The 20,526-nt window shown below is 38.3% G+C and overlaps 1 protein-coding gene across 3 annotated transcripts in view; it reads left to right on the top strand.

Moving 5' to 3' along the window:
• Window positions 1-20,526, top strand: part of MBD5 (methyl-CpG binding domain protein 5) — a 409,514-nt gene that overhangs the window by 337,675 nt on the left and 51,313 nt on the right. For 2 of the 3 annotated variants that reach the window (XM_036319644.1, XM_036319645.1), the window contains 4 exons: window positions 1,861-2,034; window positions 13,732-14,405; window positions 17,909-18,011; window positions 19,072-19,252. In XM_036319644.1, coding sequence (XP_036175537.1) covers window positions 14,293-14,405; window positions 17,909-18,011; window positions 19,072-19,252 — 397 coding nt within the window. In that variant the 5' untranslated portion in view covers window positions 1,861-2,034; window positions 13,732-14,292. Of the gene's footprint in view, window positions 1-1,860; window positions 2,035-13,731; window positions 14,406-17,908; window positions 18,012-19,071; window positions 19,253-20,526 lie in introns of those variants that run through there. The other variant, XM_036319646.1, reaches the window with a different exon arrangement.

Genomic DNA, 20,526 nt, shown 5'->3' with positions numbered 1-20,526 from the left:
ACCTTTCTTTGACTTTCTAATCTCTGTGCATCCTTACATGTATGCTGACACCCTAACCTGATTCCCCAAATCCAGACTAGCTCTTTTTTGTGCTCCTTTAGCACTCCGTACTTAGCCCCTGTCATAGCCAGTATCATTTAATGTTGTAATTACCTGTTCACCTGACTGCCCACCCTGCACCTCCCAGGCAGTAAGCTCCTTAAGATGGGACTGTGTTCTCTTTATGTTTGGGTCTCTACTATCCATTCAGTGCCTCACATGTAGTTGCCCAATAAATACTTAAAACATTAAATATAATGCCTGAAGTGCCTTTAGTATATCAGGATTATAGAAACATAATTACTTAACCATGGTCCCATATCCCTTACTTGCTCCTTTGTCTCTTATGAAGAATCTCAGTGCTCAAGCATGCTGTTACACCACGTCCACCACATTCCCATGTCCTCCTTTGGCCTAAAATAAAAAAGAGAAAGTGGGCTGGTTATCAGGAAAGACCTCAAAAGTAGAGGAGCACCCTGTGAAGTAACTATGGTCCAGGATGTGGTACTTATACTTACTCTTCCAATTTAAAGAATTGTTTTTGCCTTTGGTCTCAAGGGTGATGGGGCTCTAGGGTCTAACACAGACCATCTCCAGCCGTGGGCAAACTACGGCCTGCGGGCCGGATCCGGCCCATTTGAAATGAATAAAACTAAAAAGAAAAAGACCGTACCCTTTTATGTAATGATGTTTACTTTGAATTTATATTAGTTCACACAAACACTCCATCCATGCTTTTGTTCCGGCCCTCCGGTCCAGTTTAAGAACCCATTGTGGCCCTCGAGTCAAAAAGTTTGCCCACCCCTGAATACCATCGATATTTACAAGAAATTAATTTACAAGCCAGATGACCTGTTTATTTGTTTGTTTTCACTGAGTGAAATACATATTCGTGGTATACAAGTCACTAACTTAATGATATCAAAGCCTCTAGGAAATCCAACAAATAGTCAAAAGGTTGTTCAATGATCTTAGAAACAGAACAAGGTGAGTTAGACCAGTGGTTCTCAACCTTCTGGCCCTTTAAATACAGTTCCTCATGTTGTGACCCAACCATAAAATTATTTTCGTTGCTACTTCATAACTGTAATGTTGCTTCTGTTATGAATCGTAATGTAAATATCTGATATGCAGGATGGTCTTAGGCGACTCCTGTGAAAGGGTCGTTCGATTGCCAAAGGGGTCGCAACCCACAGGTTGAGAACCACTGAGTTAGACTGTCGCAAGGATTATTTTACCCAGACTGAGGAGGAGCTTGTCAGTGTGTCCCTGATGGCTGACCAGAGATAATAGACTAAGGGGTAGCAAGGTCTCAAGCACACTTTTGAAAGCCCTTACAAAATTATTTTTTATTTGCTAAAAGAAAATAATTTTAAAAGTCAGAAAATAAAACAGTGACATTTTCTAACTCTTAATAATGGTGATGTACATTTTGGTTCCTTAATTCTTTGATCCCAAGATGAGTTCCTAAGTTAATGATAATGTGGTTTTGCTGATGATGGTGCTAAGAAAGAAGGAAAAATGGAGCATTGAAGTTGGACAAGTTTTCTGTCCCCTCTACTTCCTCTAATTGAAGAATCATCACTGTCTCAGGGTCAACTTGGTTTCATTAAGAAAGTTAAAGTGTGCTTGTGGTTCTAGCTGGCTTGCTGGTGCTCCAGCACATAGAGTAATGCCTGATGATCCACTAGTTCATCCTTATCTTTGTGAAGAAACTATGATGTGAAGGTTAAATTGCCATTGGAAAAAAAAAAGTTATACCTCTTGTCAAAGGCTAAAGTGAGTCTTTCAAGCCTTACCTCAAGGTCCTTTCTGTTCCAGAGTTTGGAAACCCAAGTGCCTACAGAGGCCAGTCTGGTGGGAATGAAGCAGGAAGCCACAGCAGTGACCTGGAGAGCCAAGTTCTTTCTGAAGGAGCAGCCGCTGCTCTGGTCCAGATAATTGTTGCAAGGCAGGAATGTTAACCTAGTGATGCCACTTTGTCCAGTTGATCAGGTAAAGCAGGAAATGCAAGTTTTCATGTGAAAGTTTTAAAATTTAAATATTTTTCAACTAAGTTGCCATTATTCTTATTCTTCTTATTATTATTATTCTCAAACTATGTACAAGCCAAATACTTCTGCAGATGGGATTTGTCCCAGAGTCCTCCTGTTCGTAGCTTGGTCCTATATTTTGCTTACCTATTTGTTGAATTGCAGGCTTTATTTTCTATAGCTTTTGCTTTTCTTCAGCATGTGCTCTAAAATATATTGTGCCTGGTTTTGTGATATTGAAACTCCTTTCCTCTCCAACCTGAATAGTTTGTGCATACGTTTTCTTTGGCTGCTACATTTCCTCTGCCACTCTCAGCATTCCAGTGAGCAGTGGATGCTAAATGGAGTCTCCTTGAGACACTTTGTTATGACACCACTAAACATCTGCAGGTTTACTGCTCACTCATTTTGGTACTGACGGGTAAGTGACATAAACACAGTAAAAGATCATTTTTTGGGCTCCTCTTTTCAGAATCCACACATAAATGATCTTCCTTCTCTTACTTCTTGAGAACCTGATTTATCAGACAATATATTAGACTTTAGTTATCTTTTACACTAGAGGCCCGGTGCACAAAAATTTATGCACTCGGGTGGGGGGGTCCCTCAGCCTGGCCTGTGCCCTCTCACAGTCTGGGACCCCTTGGGGGATGACCACCGGCTGGTTTAGGGCTGCTCCCTGGGGAATTGGGACTAAGGTGGCAGTCAGACATCACTCTGGCAGCCCGGGAGCCCTCAGGGGATGTCCACTTGCCAGCGGGGAGCAGGCCTAAGCTGCAGTTGGACATCCTTAGCACTGCTGAGGAGAAGGGAGAGGCTCCTACCACCACCGGTGTATTGGCAGCCATCAGCCTGGCTTGTGGCTGAGCAGAGCTCCCCCTGTGGGAGCGCACTGACCACCAGGGATCAGCTCCTGCATTGAGCATCTGCCCCCTGGTGGTCAGTGTGTGTCATAGTGATCAGTCATTCCCAGTCTTTCTGCTGTTAGGGTCAGTTTGCATATTACCCTTTTATTATATAGAAGGAGGATAGAGGCCTAGTGCACGGGTGGGGGACAGCTGGTTTGCCCTGAAGGGTTTCCTGGATCAGGGTGGGGGTCCTGCTGGGGTGCCTGGCCAGCCTGAGTGAGGGGCTGATGGGTGTTTGCAGGCTGGTCACACCCCCTTCAGGGTGGGGGTCCCTACTGGGGTGCCTGGCCGGCCTGGGTGAGGGGCTGATGGCTGTTTGCAGCTGGTCACACCCCCTTCAGGGTTGGGGTCCCCACTGGGGTGCCTGGCCAGTCTGGGTGAGGGGCTGAGGGCCGTTTTCAGACTGGCCAAGCCCCCTAGCAACAGAAGCTCCCAGCCTCTCCTTTTTTTCTTTTTCTTTTTTTATTCTGGGATTTATTTACCTTCTATCATTGAAACTTTGTAGCCTTGAGAGGAGCTCAGAGCCAGCCAGGGCAGGCAGGAGGGAAGCCTCCTGCTCACTCTAGCTCCGTGGCCACGGCCAGCTGAAAGCAAGTATCTGGGGTTTATTTACCTTCTATAATTGAAACTTTGTTGCTTTAAGTGGAGCTCAGAGCCGGGGATGCGGCAAGCGGGAAGCTTGGCTTCTTCCATCATTGAGGCAACCAAGCCTCCTGCTTGCTCCAGCTCCGTGGCTGCTGGCCGCCATCTTAGTTGGGTTAATTTGCATATAGTTGTTCTGATTGGCTGGTGGGCGTGGCTTCAGGCATAGCAAAGGTATGGTCAATTTGCATGTTTGTCTTTTATTAGTGTAGATTTGATGATGTTTGCTGGAGACATTGATTGGGCCTGAGTGTTCCTAGGTATTTATACACATTTAGAGACAATGTCTTTGGGTGGGTTTCTTCAATGGCTAAGAAGTCTTTTCATTTTCACTTTAAGAGTAACCTGATTTTCAAGATTATGGGTGGGTTGTGGTGGGGGTGGGGGAATACTGTTACTTTATACAGAACTGTGTAAGTAGGAACTTGACATCCACTGCCAGGTGAATAAAAAAATGCTAAACATTTTTATAGTTAAGAGTATATAACTATTAGTTGTTTCATTATATTACACAACCCTACATGGGCATAATTCATAATTGTTTCATTCTTAATACAGTATCTATGTACATCATTTTTCAGTAGTGATTTAACCTACATATATTGAGCTTCATCTTGAGTAGCCAAAATACCAGTGATTAAGGTGTAAAAGTAACCATAAAACTTGCGTGGTGTACTCTTAAGTAGATTATGTAAATGCAGGCAAGTATTTCTTCTAAATATTCCCTATGAGAAATTTCACTATACTATAGAAAAGCAAAAACAGCAAATTATGCTGGTAACTGAAATATAGAAATAAATTATAAACTATTTTCCCTCAAACTTATAATAAGTTTATCAATTAATTTATAGCTGTTCTGTTACATTACTATACTTTAAAACTATTCTCTAAATGTTTTTTAAGGATATGTATTTTGGAGCTGGTGATTGTTCACTTTTTACCTTTTAAGAAGGTAAAATGAATAGGAAGCATTTTCTACATATGCATACAGACCCTCATTTTTCACTTCCTTATATTGTTAAAGGTAAAAGGGGAGGCTTTTACTTGAAGTTAACTGTCTCAATCATTTTTTTCTTTGCAGTCAGGTAGAATGGCAATGGCAAAGAGAAAGTTCAATTATATGTAGTAACATGGGTGAATTACTGGATATTATATAGGGGAATCCAAGTTAGGTTTGGAAAGCCAGTTATGACTAGGGAAACCTGGAAGGCCTCTCTGAGGAAGTGACATTTAAACTGAGACAAATAGGTGCTGGTTTAGTGAAGAACAGCAGGGCCAGGATGGGAGCCAGTAGCCTAAGCAGAAAAGATGAGTGACACCCTGGGGCATTTTAGAACCAATCAAAGGGATGGTCTTAATTTTTTTCTCTAGTATTTAGATTTTTCGGGTTAATGGGTATTCTTTCTGACTCTCCATATCTTTTTTCTCTACTTGGCTAAAACAGAAAGAGCAGTGATAGCGTAGTATGAGGTGCAAAACCTGTAACGGTTTCGTAAAAGTTTCCATAATGCTTTTAAGGAGCTGAAAGATATTAATTAGCTGGTCTATAGATATAACATTTAATTTTTTTGAAATAATATTTTTTCCAATTATAGAGCCAATACATTTTTGTTATAGGAAATGTTGAAACTACAGAAAAACAATGAAAATATAAAAATGTTCCTACTACCCAAACTACTTCTGGGAAGATAGCCCTGTTCTATTCCTAGATATACATATAGAGTAGCATTTTGGTAAATGAAGGTTTATAATTATAAATGCAACTTTGTAGTATTCTTTTCAGTTGACAATATCATGGACCTTTCCTATGCTGTTAAATTTTCTATAACATGAGTTTAGTAGCTATGTATAAGTAATAACAGTTTGGATATTTATGATGAGCTAGGCACTGATTTAAGTTTTTTATTGCATCCCCAGATCAATTCTCTAAGGCTATAATCTCTATTCTATAAGGGAAGAAATTTTAAAGCTTGCCCAGGGTCACAAGCTTATAAAGGGTAGAGCTACATAGCTTCTCAATACTGTAATTCATGTACGTAAAACCCTATTTTAGACTTTCAGTTTGTTTCCACTATAGTTTTTGGCTATTTGATTCTGTAGATTGGCAGTCTAGGCTGGGCTTAGCTTGTCCAACTTATCCCTGTTCCACATGGTGTTGGCTGGGGTCACATACACGTCTGGGTCCTCAGCTGGACTGGCTGACCACCTGGTGCGTGGTCCTCAAGGTGACTAGCTCAGGTTGTTCATGTGACAGTGGCATTACAAGGAGCAGGAGTGGAAGATGCAAGGCCTTTTGAGGTTTAGTCTCAACTACAATAGTATCACATCCATCCTATTCCATCGGTCAAAGCAAATCACCAGCCCAGCCCAGATTCAAGGTGTAGAGTAATCCCACTTGCTGATGGAAGGAGGTACAAAATATTTGTAGTCAGCGCAGTATACTACACTCAGCATTTAGTTTTCTAAAGGCTGTTATGTGACTAGAATGTGTAAGTTGCTGAACTGTGGTAGCAAGTAATGGCCTGATACAAATAATCCTCCTGACCATAGATGGCCATAGGCCAGCATGCTTGTTACCTTGACACTGAAGGCTGGCCTGACTCTCTGACTTTCCTAAACTCCCTTACCTTTAGAGTTTCTGAAAAAGTGTAGCCTTCCTACATGGATGTGATCCCTCTGTACTAAAAGGGCATGGAGATGTGGAATCAGAGAGCGTCAGTGATCAGGGCAGAGAAGATGTGTGTAAGGAATCCTGGTACATCCGCATAAAGCAAACATAAATGTGCTGGGAGTCACTTGGAGTGAATAAGGAGAGCCTGGAAGAGATTAAGTCTCTCACAAAGGATATATCTGAGAGGTGTGTTTTGGAAGAGGTGGCTGTACAGTGAAGATAAGAACCAAATGGAAATAATAACCAGAGTGAAAGCGGGGCTGATCTATTGGACGGTTTTTTAAAAATGAAAAGAAGATCTAACTGCAAGATAAGTGTGCTCATAAGTAAAAATGCATAGCTGGAATAAACAGGTGAAAGGTGGAATAAACAGATGGTAAGGTTGGATGGAGGGAGCTGGCTAAATGCCATGAAGGAGCCATTTAAATAATTGATACACAGGTGAAAGGTAATTGAAAAGGGGAAATGTCATTTAGGGTTACTTTAATGAGCATCATTTAACTAATAATGATGGAAAGATGATGGGTATATACATTTATTACCCAATCAAATGATAATTATGTTGTAGCCACTCAGACATTACACACCAAAATGCTAATGCTGATGTTATTTTTAATCCAATCACATCTCTGTTTTGTGCATATGTTTTGGCATTTAAGTATAGAGGCAGGTTTTATGTGCTACTCATTCTCAGTTGGAGAACATGAGGTGTTCACTCTTGCAAATGTAGAAATGGAGCGGACTTCTTATTTAACTTTAAGTATTTCATGAGCTATGTTTGTAATTATAGTATTATAAAGTATGATGATTTATATTATACAACATATTAAATATTGGTGTTTTATCTGATTTACATTTTAATAGAATTTATTCATATCACATGATTCAAAAATCAATTCATTATTTTTACCATTAAGTTTGTCTTCCATTATTCAGAAGAATTTATTATTATATTTGATGTTATTCAGAAACATTTATGAATCTGCTTATTTTCTTGAGGTAATATTCTCTGATATTTAGTCTTCATGGTGTTTCAGGTATAACTTTTAAAATTTACATCAACACTGCATAGCGAGTTTACTCTTAGTTTGACAAGAATGTCAGCATTGAGAAAAAGGTCTATTGCACTACTTAAAATCATGCTTAATTTTTATATTGTTGCATTTATTTATTTTAGTGCTTCATTCATTAATTAAATTCAATTGTGTTATATATAGTCCACTTAATAAATAAAACTGATGCATAAAGTTAGCATATTAATTTTCTTAGAAGCTCTACTATACTTTTTCTACACTCAGAAACTATGAGATCATTAGGGACAAATCTAGAACAAAAAATCATTTTGTATATTTTGTCAGTAAAATACATACTTACTGGCTTCTTTTAAAATCCTCTTTTTTATTTTAGACATGTGTTTTTAAAACTTTATAAGCCTACATGGTAGAAATCAGAATAGAAAATTATGTTGACTACTTAGAATATGCATAATCTTCAGGAAGCCTTTAAGGCCAGGGACTACAGCTGGAACTGGGAATATAAGAAGTCCTAGAGAGAAAGATTCCTGCCCTGAGGGAGTTTTACATTCCTTTGGGGAGAGATAGTCAATAAACAAATAAATGATAAGAAAAAAATCAGGAGGAGTCAGTGAATTAACAAAAGTGTGAGAGAATACCTAGGGTTTACAGAAGAGTCTCTGTAAAGAGGTGACAGCTAATTAGAATTCTTCATGGTCAGAAAAAGCTAAGGTAAAAAAAATCAAATCACTAAAATTCAGTTCACCAAAAGCCAATTCTCATAGAGTAATTTTCATATTGAAAGGAAGCAAGAAAATGAAAACATTGGTAGAATTGTGACATATACATACAGTATTCACCTTAGAACACACACACACACCACTTTTTAAATTTCATTATTATTACCACTAAAACTGTTTGTGAAATCAATTTAAATTATGTCATGAGTATAAGATCTTTCCTTTATCCAGAATATTAATGAGATGGAGGTACTTTTCATATCACAATATCGTTTCTGTCTAACTTGTGTCTGTTGGGCTTAAACAAGCCATATAAACATGGTGGGTAATAATGGAATCTTTAGGAGAGGTGAAGGGAAAATGTGGTAGATCATGTTGCTTTTTATATTAAATTTATAAAAATTAGAAAAGAAGAGAAACTATGTTTTTATAATACAAACTACAAAAAATAAAGCTTGACTAACTCTTGAATGATGGGTTTATATGGAAGATAAACTTATCAAAATCTTGGAGGCACAAAGAATAGATTTTAATATTTAGCAGAAGAGGGCATGTATGGGTGTCAAAAGTTTGAAAAATATGGCCTGAAGTACTTTCCTAAAATTGCCCTCCTGGCACATTCAGAAATTTATGAAGGGCCCTAAAATTATGCAGTTCTTATTTTAACAAATAATTCTAAATGAATTATCAAAATGACCATGGATTTATGCACAGGAATATTTATATTAGATTTATTTGTAAATTGTGAGAATTTAGGAGAAAAATCTATATAATTAAATAATTATATACAATTATCCAAGAAAATTCTACCCAGCATTTTAAAGCCTTAATTTGGAAAAATATTTAATGCCATAATAAAATGCTCCAGACAAAGTGTTGTAATTACTCAATGTTGAAAGCAAAAAGACACATTTATACATAGAAAAAATTTGGAATCAGTGCACCTACTTTGGAGAGTAATTTGGCAATGCCTGTGAAGTTGAAAATGTGCAGACCCTCCAACCGAACATTAATATGATTGATATACCCATAGATAAGTAGTTGTATAATCCTATGTAATAAAAGACAAAAAGGGTAATTGACCATACCTTCGCTATGCTTCCCATTGGCTAATCAGGGTGATATGCAAATTAACCGCCAACCAAGATGGCGGCCGGCAGCCACGCAGCTGAAGCGAGCAGGAGGCCTGCTTGCTCCAGTGATGGAGGAAGCCAAGGTTCCCCCCTGTCGCGGCCTGGCTCTGAGCTCCGAAAGCAACAAAGTTTCAATTATAGAAGCTAAACAAACCCCAGATACCTGCTTTCAGCAGGCCGTAGCCTCAGAGCTGGAGCAGGCTCTCGGCTCCAGTGACAGCAACAAAGTTTCAATTATAGAAGGTAAATAAATCCCAGAATAAAAACGAAAAAAAAGGAGAGGCTGGGAGCTTCAGTCACCGGCCAGCCTGAAAACGGCCCTCAGCCCCTCACCCAGGCTGGCCAGGCACCCCAGTGGGGACCCCCAACCTAAAGGGGGTGTGACTAGCTGCAAATAGCCATTAGCTCCTCACCCAGGCTGGCCAGGCACCCAAGCGGGACCCCCACCCTGATCCAGGAAACCCTTCAGGGCAAACCAGCTGTCCCCCACCCGTGCACTAGGCCTCTATCCTCCTCCTATATAATAAAAGGGTAATATGCAAACTGACCCTAACAGCAGAAAGACTGGGAATGACTGATCACTATGACACACACTGACCACCAGGGGGCAGATGCTCAATGCAGGAGCTGATCCCTGGTGGTCAGTGCGCTCCCACAGGGGGAGCTCTGCTCAGCCACAAGCCAGGCTGATGGCTGCCAGTACAGTGGTGGTGGTGGGAGCCTCTCCTGCCTCCTCAGCAGCGCTAAGGATTTCAGACTGCAGCTTCGGTCTTCTCCCCGCTGGCAAGTGGACATCCCCCAAGGGCTGCCAGGCTGCCAAAGGGATGTCTGATTGCCATCTTAGGCCCAATCCCTTGGGGAGCAGGCGTAAGCCAGCAGGTGGTCATCCCCCGAGGGGTCTCAGACTACGAGAGGGAATAGGCTGGGCTGAGGGACACCACCCTCCCCCCCCCCGAGTGCACAAATTTCTGTGCACCAGGCTTCTAGTCATATGATAAAGTGCTACTCAGATGTTAAATATTAATGAATTGGATCAATATATCTGCAGGAGAGATAGATCGATATATCTCAATAGAGGTAGCTCTCAAAACAATGTTGAATTTTATAAAGCAAGTTGCCAAATGATATACAGTATATGGTAATATTTGCATAAAAATGTAAAATACATATAATAATACCAAATATTGTCTGTGTGTTTGTGTGTGTGTGTGTGTGTGTGTGTGTGTGTGTGTGTATAATACCATCAGAACCATGATGGTGGTGCCCTTTAGGGTGGGAGGGAGAGGAATGAGACTAAAAAGGGAAATAGGGTGGGGGTGAGGGATAGTATTTAACTTCATCTGTAATGTTTTCTAAGTCATTAATTTAAAAAAATAAACATAACTGACAAAATGCTTACATTGTGTATTTGGAATGGTAGTTCAAGTTTATTATATTAATCTTTCTTATGTGTGCTTTTAAAATTTTCTATAAACAATAATTAAGAGAAGGTACATATATGTTTGCAGTGGTTACTATTCAGCAGAAAGATTACAGTTCCATTTTTATTTTCATTTTCAAACTTCTCTGCATTTTCCAAATTCACAAAATGAATGCTGAGAAAATTAGAGCCACTTACAGATAAATAACCAATAGCTGTACCAAGCGTTTCTAAGGCCCTTACACTTGAGCTGCCTCTAGAAGGCTGACGAATGGACAAAAATAGGATGATTCTCCCACAGACAAAAGGAAGTAGAGGGCTGGCTGCCTTCACGGTGTGGAGATGTAAAACCGGCCATATCTTGGGAAGGGGGAGGGAAGGGTGTTATTCTAAGCCACTGGTCTCAAACTTGGGCATGCATCAGAATCACAGAGAGGGCTTGTGAAAAAACAGGTTGTCCCCCGAGTTTCTAATTCAGTAACTGGGGCCAGGCCTATGAATTTGCATTTCTAACAAGTTCCCAGATGTTATTGACAATGATGATGCTTGTCTCGGGACCAGGCCTTGAGAACTTCTGGTGTACGCAAAACCCAGCCATCAGATACTTGTATTTTTAATTGTTGAAATATGAGGGAGACATTTGGCAGGAATCACTCCAATGTTATTATCTGGCAGATCACAAATTACTCAACGGAGCCAGCCAGCCAGTCTCAGGGAAGTTGGAGTCACATGCTAGAGCAGACAGATAAACAAAAAGTCATCAGGGAGTTAGAAAACTCAAAAGTGAGAAAATGAGAGTGATCTCTAATGATCAGACACCACTGAAGAGATTTATTTAGGAGAAAAGCAAGGTAATAAAATGAGCATGAAAAAGGACTTTAAAAAATAAAAAAGTCTTTGTAATACTTTAAGCAATAAAAAAATAAAAATAAAAAATAAAAAGTTTCAGTCATCAGGGTCTGTTGCTGTTTGACAAAACTGGGGATCCAGGATGGCACAAAGTTTCTCTCCCATTCACATTTGTCACCAGCACTGGGTATTCCCCTCGGCCGGGGACTCCTTGAGAAAGAGGGACTGTCCCTTCCTTGACTGACCCTTCCTTGCTCTCTCTGTCCTTTCTCATCCTCCCTTCATCCCACTTGCCTTTCTATTTGTTCTGCCAGACCGAGCAGCACTGTAGTGCCAAGCGTTATGCTAGGCTCTGGATAAAGTAGTGTCTTACCATCTTTGAACTACAGGACATACTAGCAGCATAGTACCTAGTACATAACAGCCGCTCACTAACTATTGAATAAAACATGAGTAAACACATACGTGATCAGAAGGGGTCTTGGTTAAAGGTGCAGTGAATGGAAGACAGAAATAGGATGCAGTGGGCCCAACAGTGCCAATCACCACCATGAGACACCATCGGGAATGTTACTATTTGGCACTTTTCCTGATACCCACATTTTCCCCAATAGACTTTTGCTACTCTTCCCATTGCCTTGCCAATGTTTCCCACACCAGTACCCATGGTTCCCAACTTTTAGCTAAATGAGTATATATTTCATTACAACATCTTAAATCTGTCTCAGACCTGAGGCTCAAATAAGGCATATGCCTGACTACATGATACTCTTTACTGCAAGGCATTCTCCTACTTCCCTAAGGAAGAGATCCAAAAAAGGTTTAGGTTGAACTTAAAAATGTAGACTTTTAGGAATATAGATTAAGTAATTATGTGTCTACATACACTGTTTAATTTGTTGATTGTTATGCATGTATATTTAAACATAGTCTCTAAAATATTAACTTTTAAAATTCATTTTGAGAGAGAGAGAGAGAGAGAGAGAGAGAGAGAGAGAGAGAGAGAGAGAGAGGAAGGGGGAGAGAGAGAGAAACATTGGTATGAGAGAGAAACATTGATTGGCTGCCTCCTTCACCCGACTGGGGATCAAACTCACCACCTGGGTATGTGCCTGAGTGGGAATCAAACCCACCACCTTCTGGTGCACAGGACAACGTGCCAACCAACCAAGCCACACCGACCAGGGCTAAAATAATGACTTTTTAATTTAAGTTTTTTGAAACAGTTTTAGTACTAGTACTTCCGGGTGAATCTTAAGTCTTTTGACATAGCTTTCCAAAGCATGTCACCTGGCTTCCATTAAGTTATTTGAGATATAACACTTTTTGAATCTCTGGGTGATGCTGTCCTGGGAATTTTTATCACAGATCACAAGTCCCTCTCATATAATACAAGAACATTTTTTCATTCATTTTTTAGAGTAGTTTCATGAGTCTCACAATGTAATCATACACTACATATTAAATTGATTATAAAAAGTCTTCTTTACCACAACAAATAAGCCAGCAACTGTGACATACAATCTTTGCAAAGATTATGTACTAAATCTTTTTTAAAATGTATTTCCCATCTTTTTTTATTTAACAGTTCCTTTAAGATGACCTCTTACAAGCATTCTAGACCAGCAGCGATTCCTGCTGGTTCAAGCTAATATGTCCTCCCCCAACAGGACCTTATGATGCAATAAAGGAATTAAGAGAGCATGCCCCATAATAGAAGGGAGCTTTTAACTCCTAACTATAAAGCAACTTCCACTCTTGGATTCAAGAACATTGGGGGAAAACCTTCTGTTATATTTGGAAGTGTTCTATAAGTTTATTTCCTTTTTATTTTTCTTTTAAAAACAGAAACCTTTTGCTCTTTAGGCTACTATGATGATTTAAAAAGTAAATCATAAGGATATGTAGAGTGATCAGTTGCGATTGGATTAATACATAACTTTCCAGTTGTCAAGTCATAATAGGTTTTGAGAGAGATATTTTTATTGTGAATTAAAGGAGTGTGTGTGTGTGTGTGTGTGTGTGTGTGTGTGTGTGTGTGTGTGTAATGCCATAATTATGGGTCGGTCTCTAGTAATTAGAAAGTTTCATGTGGTGAAGAGCAAGCAAATTGGTTTAAGTGGATCATTAGAAGAAGAAAACAAGTTGAATTTGTTTGTGATTTTGATGGCAGGGGGCATCAAAGTAGTTTGGTACACTTAACAGTTTATTCTATTTATAATTGTACAGGTTCTTAGTTTTGCAACATTTAATATACAGTTTATATATTTATATATGTTTCAGGCTACATTATTGGAATTTTGAAGACATGAAAACATCAGATGAACCAACCTGCAACATCTTGGATTCAGATTGGAAGATGAAGAGAAAGTTTAAAGAATGTGGCCTATAAAGGCGGGTAGTACCTGGAAATATTAACCGACTCGCATTGTAAAAATGAGACTGGTTTCTAAAGAGTAGAGATTATTTTAGTCCAACATCAAGGTTCAAGACAAAATGTTGAACTAAAAACTTTACCCACATCCCGTCCCCCACTTCAGACAGGTACCAGCATTAGTGAATATGGTTTTCCTTAGCCAGAAGCACTCCGCTTTACCCATGTAGACCATCCTTAGGAATTAAATATTGGTTATTTAATGTAGATTATAATGGGAAACTGATTTTTTCCACAATGGCAGATTTCAAGGACTTGGTTCCAAACTGAGCCGGAGCATCCCACTGCATTTTGTACAGTCTGGGAACAGCTATGCTGCACTGGCCGTTTTTGAAGGCCATCATGCCCTGTAATATAAGGATATCATCTTCTTGCTGATATCTTTGGAGCGTCCCAAGCAGACACAGAAAATGAATGGAGGCAAGGAGTGTGACGGAGGGGACAAGGATGGAGGTCTTCCAGCTATACAAGTTCCTGTGGGTTGGCAGCGCCGTGTGGATCACAATGGAGTGCTTTATGTCAGGTGAGCCCTTGTGACTACCTATGTTACCTCCAAGTTGCAGTCCCAAAATTAAGGAGGTAGAGCCTGTTCTTCCGAGGGAGGAAAATATTGTGACTGACAGCACCTCAAATAAATCTGAATAAATGAATTTGTGCTGGAAATATTCAACTGTTTTTATTCTGCCCTATTTTGCGATGTAAATTGCCTTAGGTTACAAGAGAGAATTTTTACGCATTACTTGTGTTTATATAACGTGTCGTTCTGCTTATCTCTGTAACAAGGATAAAGAAAAATGGAAGATTTCTAAAAGAAACATAGGCATCATTACCACATTCACAAGGGAATGTAAATACTAGAAATAGACCCAAGGTCCCTCGACAATGTTATTCTATCCTCCGGAGTGCTTCAGCTGGATTTTCCAAAGGAAGGTGGAGTGTTTATATTTATAGGCAGTTTTAATTAGTAGACTTCTTAAAGCCTTATATTAGGTACAAATAACTTTCCTATTTTTTTCTGCACTGTTTTAAATCTATATTCTTGCATATTATAGTAAAAATGAAAAGGTCACGATGGAGATGGCTCTTCAGCTCTCACATAAAAATCATACAAATAAAATGCAAATGCCTGCTCTACAGAATTTTGAGGGCAAGTATCTCTTATAGAACAAGTTGAATGGAATAACTGAACTGTTGGCAAGAAGTTTCAGTCTTATTATTGAACTAGAGGCCCGATGCACAAAATGCGTGCAAGAGTAGGCCTTCCTTCCCCCAGCACCCTCTGGCACCCGGGACCAGGGCTTCCCTCGCACCCCCGGAAGGTCGTCAGGTCTAATTATCATATTACGCTTTTATTATTATAGATGATTGACACCTAAGTTCCTTACTTAGCAGTTTATATGAAAAGTTAGGACACCATAAAATCTCTCTTTGTTATGTAATAAACGACTACTAGAAATAGAACTTTTTAAAAGTTATCATGTCGCATCATGATATTAATGCTGTTACTTTAAATGCAGTTATTCGTATCTCTGCTTCAACGGAATTCTTCATTTGTTCAAAGATGTATTTATATGAATGAGGTATTTGCTGTTATATAAACATAAATTATTTCATGCCATAACAACTCAAAATTCAGTTCAGAGTCTGTCCTGCGTTTGTTTGATGTAAGGTGCTTCTGGAGGTAAACTTAATTACCAATTGAAATTCTCTGGCACATAATTCTTTTGTTTCTGGGATGCTAAAGATGTGCTCTATATTAAGAGGAGTGAAGGAATACGAAAGCAGGGGATGTGGAGCCTGTCCTGTTAAGATGGACACACAGGTCACTTTCTCAAGTGTTCCTATTGCCAGTGCTGTTAACAAACTGCCAGAAATACTGTGTTATTAATGTAATATAGCAAGGTGTCAGTGTTACTGTTCATATTTATTATTGTTCTAGTCTGTAAGGACAAACATGTATCCATCTTAGAGTAAATGAATCTGGGATCTTGAAGATCTAATTTTTTTAACTTTATCTTCATTCCTATGAAAGATCAATCAGCTTTTCAGATTGCTGAAAACTAAATTAAAACAAGCTACTAAGTCTGGGAATCTGTCAGTTATCTTGTTCATGATTTTCCACGTGTAGGTAGATTCCGCTATCTGTTAGTGTGAGTTAACGTGAGTTCTCCAAATCCAAGTCTCTGCACTAAAAATTATTTTGAAAACTGACTTTGCCAGATAAGGTAAAACACCTTCAAATAAATTAAGCCAGTATGGGTTTGATTTGTTTGTAAGGAGTTAAATTACTGCTTGGACACATAGAAGGGGCTAGCCCTCCTATAGCTCCCTTCTCAATGTGCAGTTTGCTTGTAATTTTTAGGTTTGTCTCCAGCTGCTCCTGCCTCGGGGAGGAGTTGAGGCTGCACATTAAATTTCCCACCTGCTTCCAATCTTCTAAGCGTTATCCATGCCATAAGACTTGTAGCTGTTTTTTACGTTAATTATTACTTTAAAAAGTTAATTAAAGAGGTACAGCTGAAGAAAAGAGGCCAGCTGACTGACTGAGAGGAAGTGTTTTTGAAGTGTCTAGAGTGGAATACTCTAATAGAATTCAGGAACTCTTGTCTTCAGGTTTAATTTTACAATTAAATTCCTCTAGGATTTAGTCTGTACACCTTCTTTAACTGTAAAATGTTAGGCAATTTCTTGTCACAAAACTCATGAACTTTACACATGATAACTGTTGGGTGATTGTGTTTTATGTAAATTAGCAAACCTCCAACACCTCTGGTCATTACCACTGTCATGGAACTCAAGTCGATAAGATGGGAATTATTATTTTTTACAGATCATTTGAAAAACGTTGTTAGCCTCAATAAACGAGTGAGTGAATTGACAAAGTTGAGGATTTTAATTGAGATTTTCTATATGTATAAGTCACTTACATGATTGTCCATAAATAAAACATGAATTGCATTTTAAAGTTGGTTCACTTGTAGATGCAAAACTGCTCCCTGTGTTTTTGTAGAAGCAGAATAGTCTACCCCTAGTAGTGTAATCCTTTGTATTATTTCTGGTCAAATCCAAATTTGATCAGAATGTGTAAGTGAAGGTTTTGCTAAACAGTCATAAATAAAAGACCATTCTTGAATGAAAAGTGTGTAATAATTTTCAAGGTTGTCAAAATCAGTATTTTAATAATAAAAGTCTTAAAATGCAAATTGCCCATTTTAAACTAACCCTCACTATACTAGTAAATGAAAATCAAAGAAAATTAAAAATAAAAATAAAAACCAAGAGTAATAACCTTGGCAGCAGTACCCATTTACCAGCCAGAAGATCCGCAAGGCACCCCTTTCTGCCACCTAAAGTCCTCTTTCCTCAAGAGTCCCCTCATCCTTTGTCAGATCTGCTTGGCTCCTCTCTCCTTGTCAGTACCATTTGGCTCTTCAGTGTAATTTGAGTTGGGCCACACAGGTCTATCTTCAAAGAAACACATGGATGAGGGAGGAAAAAAAAAAGAAACCTATTTTTACATAGGGATAACTCGGTTCTGGACTCTAAGATTAAAGGAAAGATTACTTGCTAGCTCCAACTTTTACACACTTAGTGACTTTCTGGTTTGACCTCCAATGTGTTCCTAAATTTCAGTTTTTCCTCCAACAGCTTCAAAAGTAGATCTTCTGGTTTAAAATGATAATGATTACTTTCATGTTGTTTTCTTGTTCCTTTCCTGCCTGCTCCTGTCGTCTTAAGAATAGCATTTTTCCCCCATCCCAGTCCACGCTTGGTTTTCCAAATACTTTTATTTAATTTTCTAGGGAGATCTGTCTTTTTCTCAGAAATATTTTGGTTCAAAAGAAAGAGTGATGGTGCTAAAAGGCTATAATTTAGCATCTAGCATAATATTGACAAAGAGAATGCTTTTCCCTAGTAGGAAAATATTATCCTCTGAAGGACAGTAGGACTATAAATTATGCCTTTTTTCATATGATATGTGCAGTCAGAATTATTTCCTGATGCTCTTTTGAACTATTTTTACAGTCCCAGTGGGTCTTTGTTATCTTGCTTGGAGCAGGTTAAAACATACCTGCTTACTGACGGAACATGCAAGTGTGGCTTGGAATGTCCTCTTATTCTTCCCAAGGTAACCATTTCACAACAGTTCTATCAGCAGTTTTCTCTTTTCTAGGTGATTCGTATATTAGCTTTTCTCATTTGGCATTTCGTTTTTATATTACTTCTCCAATGACATATGCATTTTAAAGTCTATCTAATTAGGTATCTTTTGCATGCATTTTGGAATGCTTAATGACTGTGGAAAGTGGTTCAAATCCCAGAGTCATTTTCAAAGGTGACAAACCTATATTCGTATTAAATACTTTATGAAAGCCATTTTTGCACATTTTATTAGAGCTCTACCTATGTTCACCATTTAATAGTGCAGTAGTTTTTCCCTTCCTGTAACTGCTCAATCTGCAATGTTATTTTTAGCACTGGTGTTGATAAATCTGCCACCAGTGCTTCTAAAATGATGAAGCTGAACTGAACCTTCCTACTCAAAATGTGAAACGGTTTTACTCCTTTGCAAGGTAGAAAGTAAAAACTGTTTAAAATGATAAAATATTATTTATTATGGAAGCAGGTTCTTGTTCTCTGAGTATCTATTATAGTGCTAATTTTAGAAATAAAATTAACAGACACCTTTTTTCTTCTTATTTGTGTCACCTTCACCTCATTCCAAAAAAGAAAAAAGCATTTGAAACATCTCATAAATATATACACAATAAGATTATTTTAATAGAAGAGTAGATTTTTAATAGGTGAAAAGGTAATATTAATATAGTAATAAAATAAAGCCAAAGGAAAAGTTAGCACATAGAAGTGTCAGCTTTTGGATTTTTAAACTGAACTTCATCTATTTTTGTACTGTTATAACAGCAGGAAACATAGCATCAGGGAACGTAGATAATATACCTTTGCATATATTTATCTTGGCTATCGTGGAATTAGGATAATTTTCATTATTTACTGTGCCACTAAAAGCCGGAGTACTATTAAGTTACATAAAGTTGCTTTTCTTAAATAACTTGAGAAAGTTTTATTCATATTGATGGCCTAATCTATGTAAAGAAATGTTTTAACAAAGCAACTTTTTATGTTATGCTTTTACGACATGCTCTAAACTGAGGCCATTCTTTTTCCAGGTGTTTAATTTTGATCCGGGAGCTGCTGTGAAGCAGAGAACTGCAGAAGATGTTAAAGCCGATGAAGATGTCACAAAGCTATGCATCCATAAAAGGAAAATCATCGCAGTGGCCACACTTCATAAAAGCATGGAAGCCCCACATCCTTCTCTGGTGCTTACCAGTCCCGGAGGAGGAACAAGTATGTAACCTGGGGGAGGGTTTAGGAATCCCACCCCACCCCTCCTCTCCTCGCGGAGTCATGGGAGATCACTTTGCCAAGCATTTTCCAAGTCCACTTTTCAAACAGGCACAATGCTTTTAAAGTTATGAGTGTCGTATCATTTTATTACAAGTAGCACACTCATTCTGAAAAATCCCATGAAGTTGTTTCCCAAAATGTCCTATCCAAATCACCTCGTTAAACAATTAGAGTCTGATTAGCACATGCACATATTATGGGGGTATGGAGCTGGGCTAACAGAAGAGAAAGTGATACAGATTTTTAGGAATCAGAGGTAGCCTTTTTCTTAAGGTTGTACTTGAAGAATGTGTGGTATCAAATCCTCAAATGCAACTAATAATATTTTTAAGAACTAGCAGTGTTATTTTTTTCTGTCATTTTATAGCTATTTATTGAGCACCTACTAGTAGATCTTACCTTTTTAGGAACTTTTTATACCACCCCCAACACACCTGTATGCATGAATGCATGCTTTCATATTTTTTTAAAATTTCAAAATGCAGAAAAATTGCATGAACAGTTTATTGAATACCACATACCCTTCATCTAGATTCACCAATTAACAATTTTGTTTTAGAAATTACCATGAAAATTGACCCCTAAATAGTTCAACACACACAGACATTCTCCTCACAAACCAAAATCTAATTGTCACATTTAGGAACTTTAACACTGATATAATGTTATGATACAATATTATCTAATATGTAGTCTGTATTCAAATTCCTTCTGTTGTCCTAATAATTTCTTGTAGTTATTTTTAAACCAAGTTTTCTTTTTTAATCCAGGATGCAATCAAAGATTGTGCACTGCAATTAGTTGTTCCATTTCTTTACTCTGCATCAGTTCCCCATCTTTCGTTCTTTCATGGCACTGCCATTGTTGAAGAGTCCAGGTCAATGTTAATAGGACGTTCCTCAATTTGGATTTGCTTGATTGTTTCCTCATTTATATTCAAGTTAAAAATTTTTTGCTAGGAATACTGCACAGGTGATGTTCTGTCCTCCTCAAGAGGCACATAATGTCAATTTATCCCATATTGATGACATTAAGTTTGATTGCTTGGGTATAGTTATATCCATCTGATCACTCCATTGTTAAGGTACTTTTCACCTTTAAGATTAATATGTAATCTGTGGAATTATGATTTGAGACTGGGGAACTTCTTTTTGTAATGGCTAGTATATAAACTCCCTCCAAAATATTACAATCTACTTAGCACTTGAATAGTA

This window comes from Myotis myotis, unplaced genomic scaffold (genome assembly GCF_014108235.1).
Source record: "Myotis myotis isolate mMyoMyo1 unplaced genomic scaffold, mMyoMyo1.p scaffold_m19_p_8, whole genome shotgun sequence".
NCBI lineage: Eukaryota > Metazoa > Chordata > Mammalia > Chiroptera > Vespertilionidae > Myotis > Myotis myotis.
This window is presented reverse-complemented; position numbering and strand designations above follow the sequence as displayed.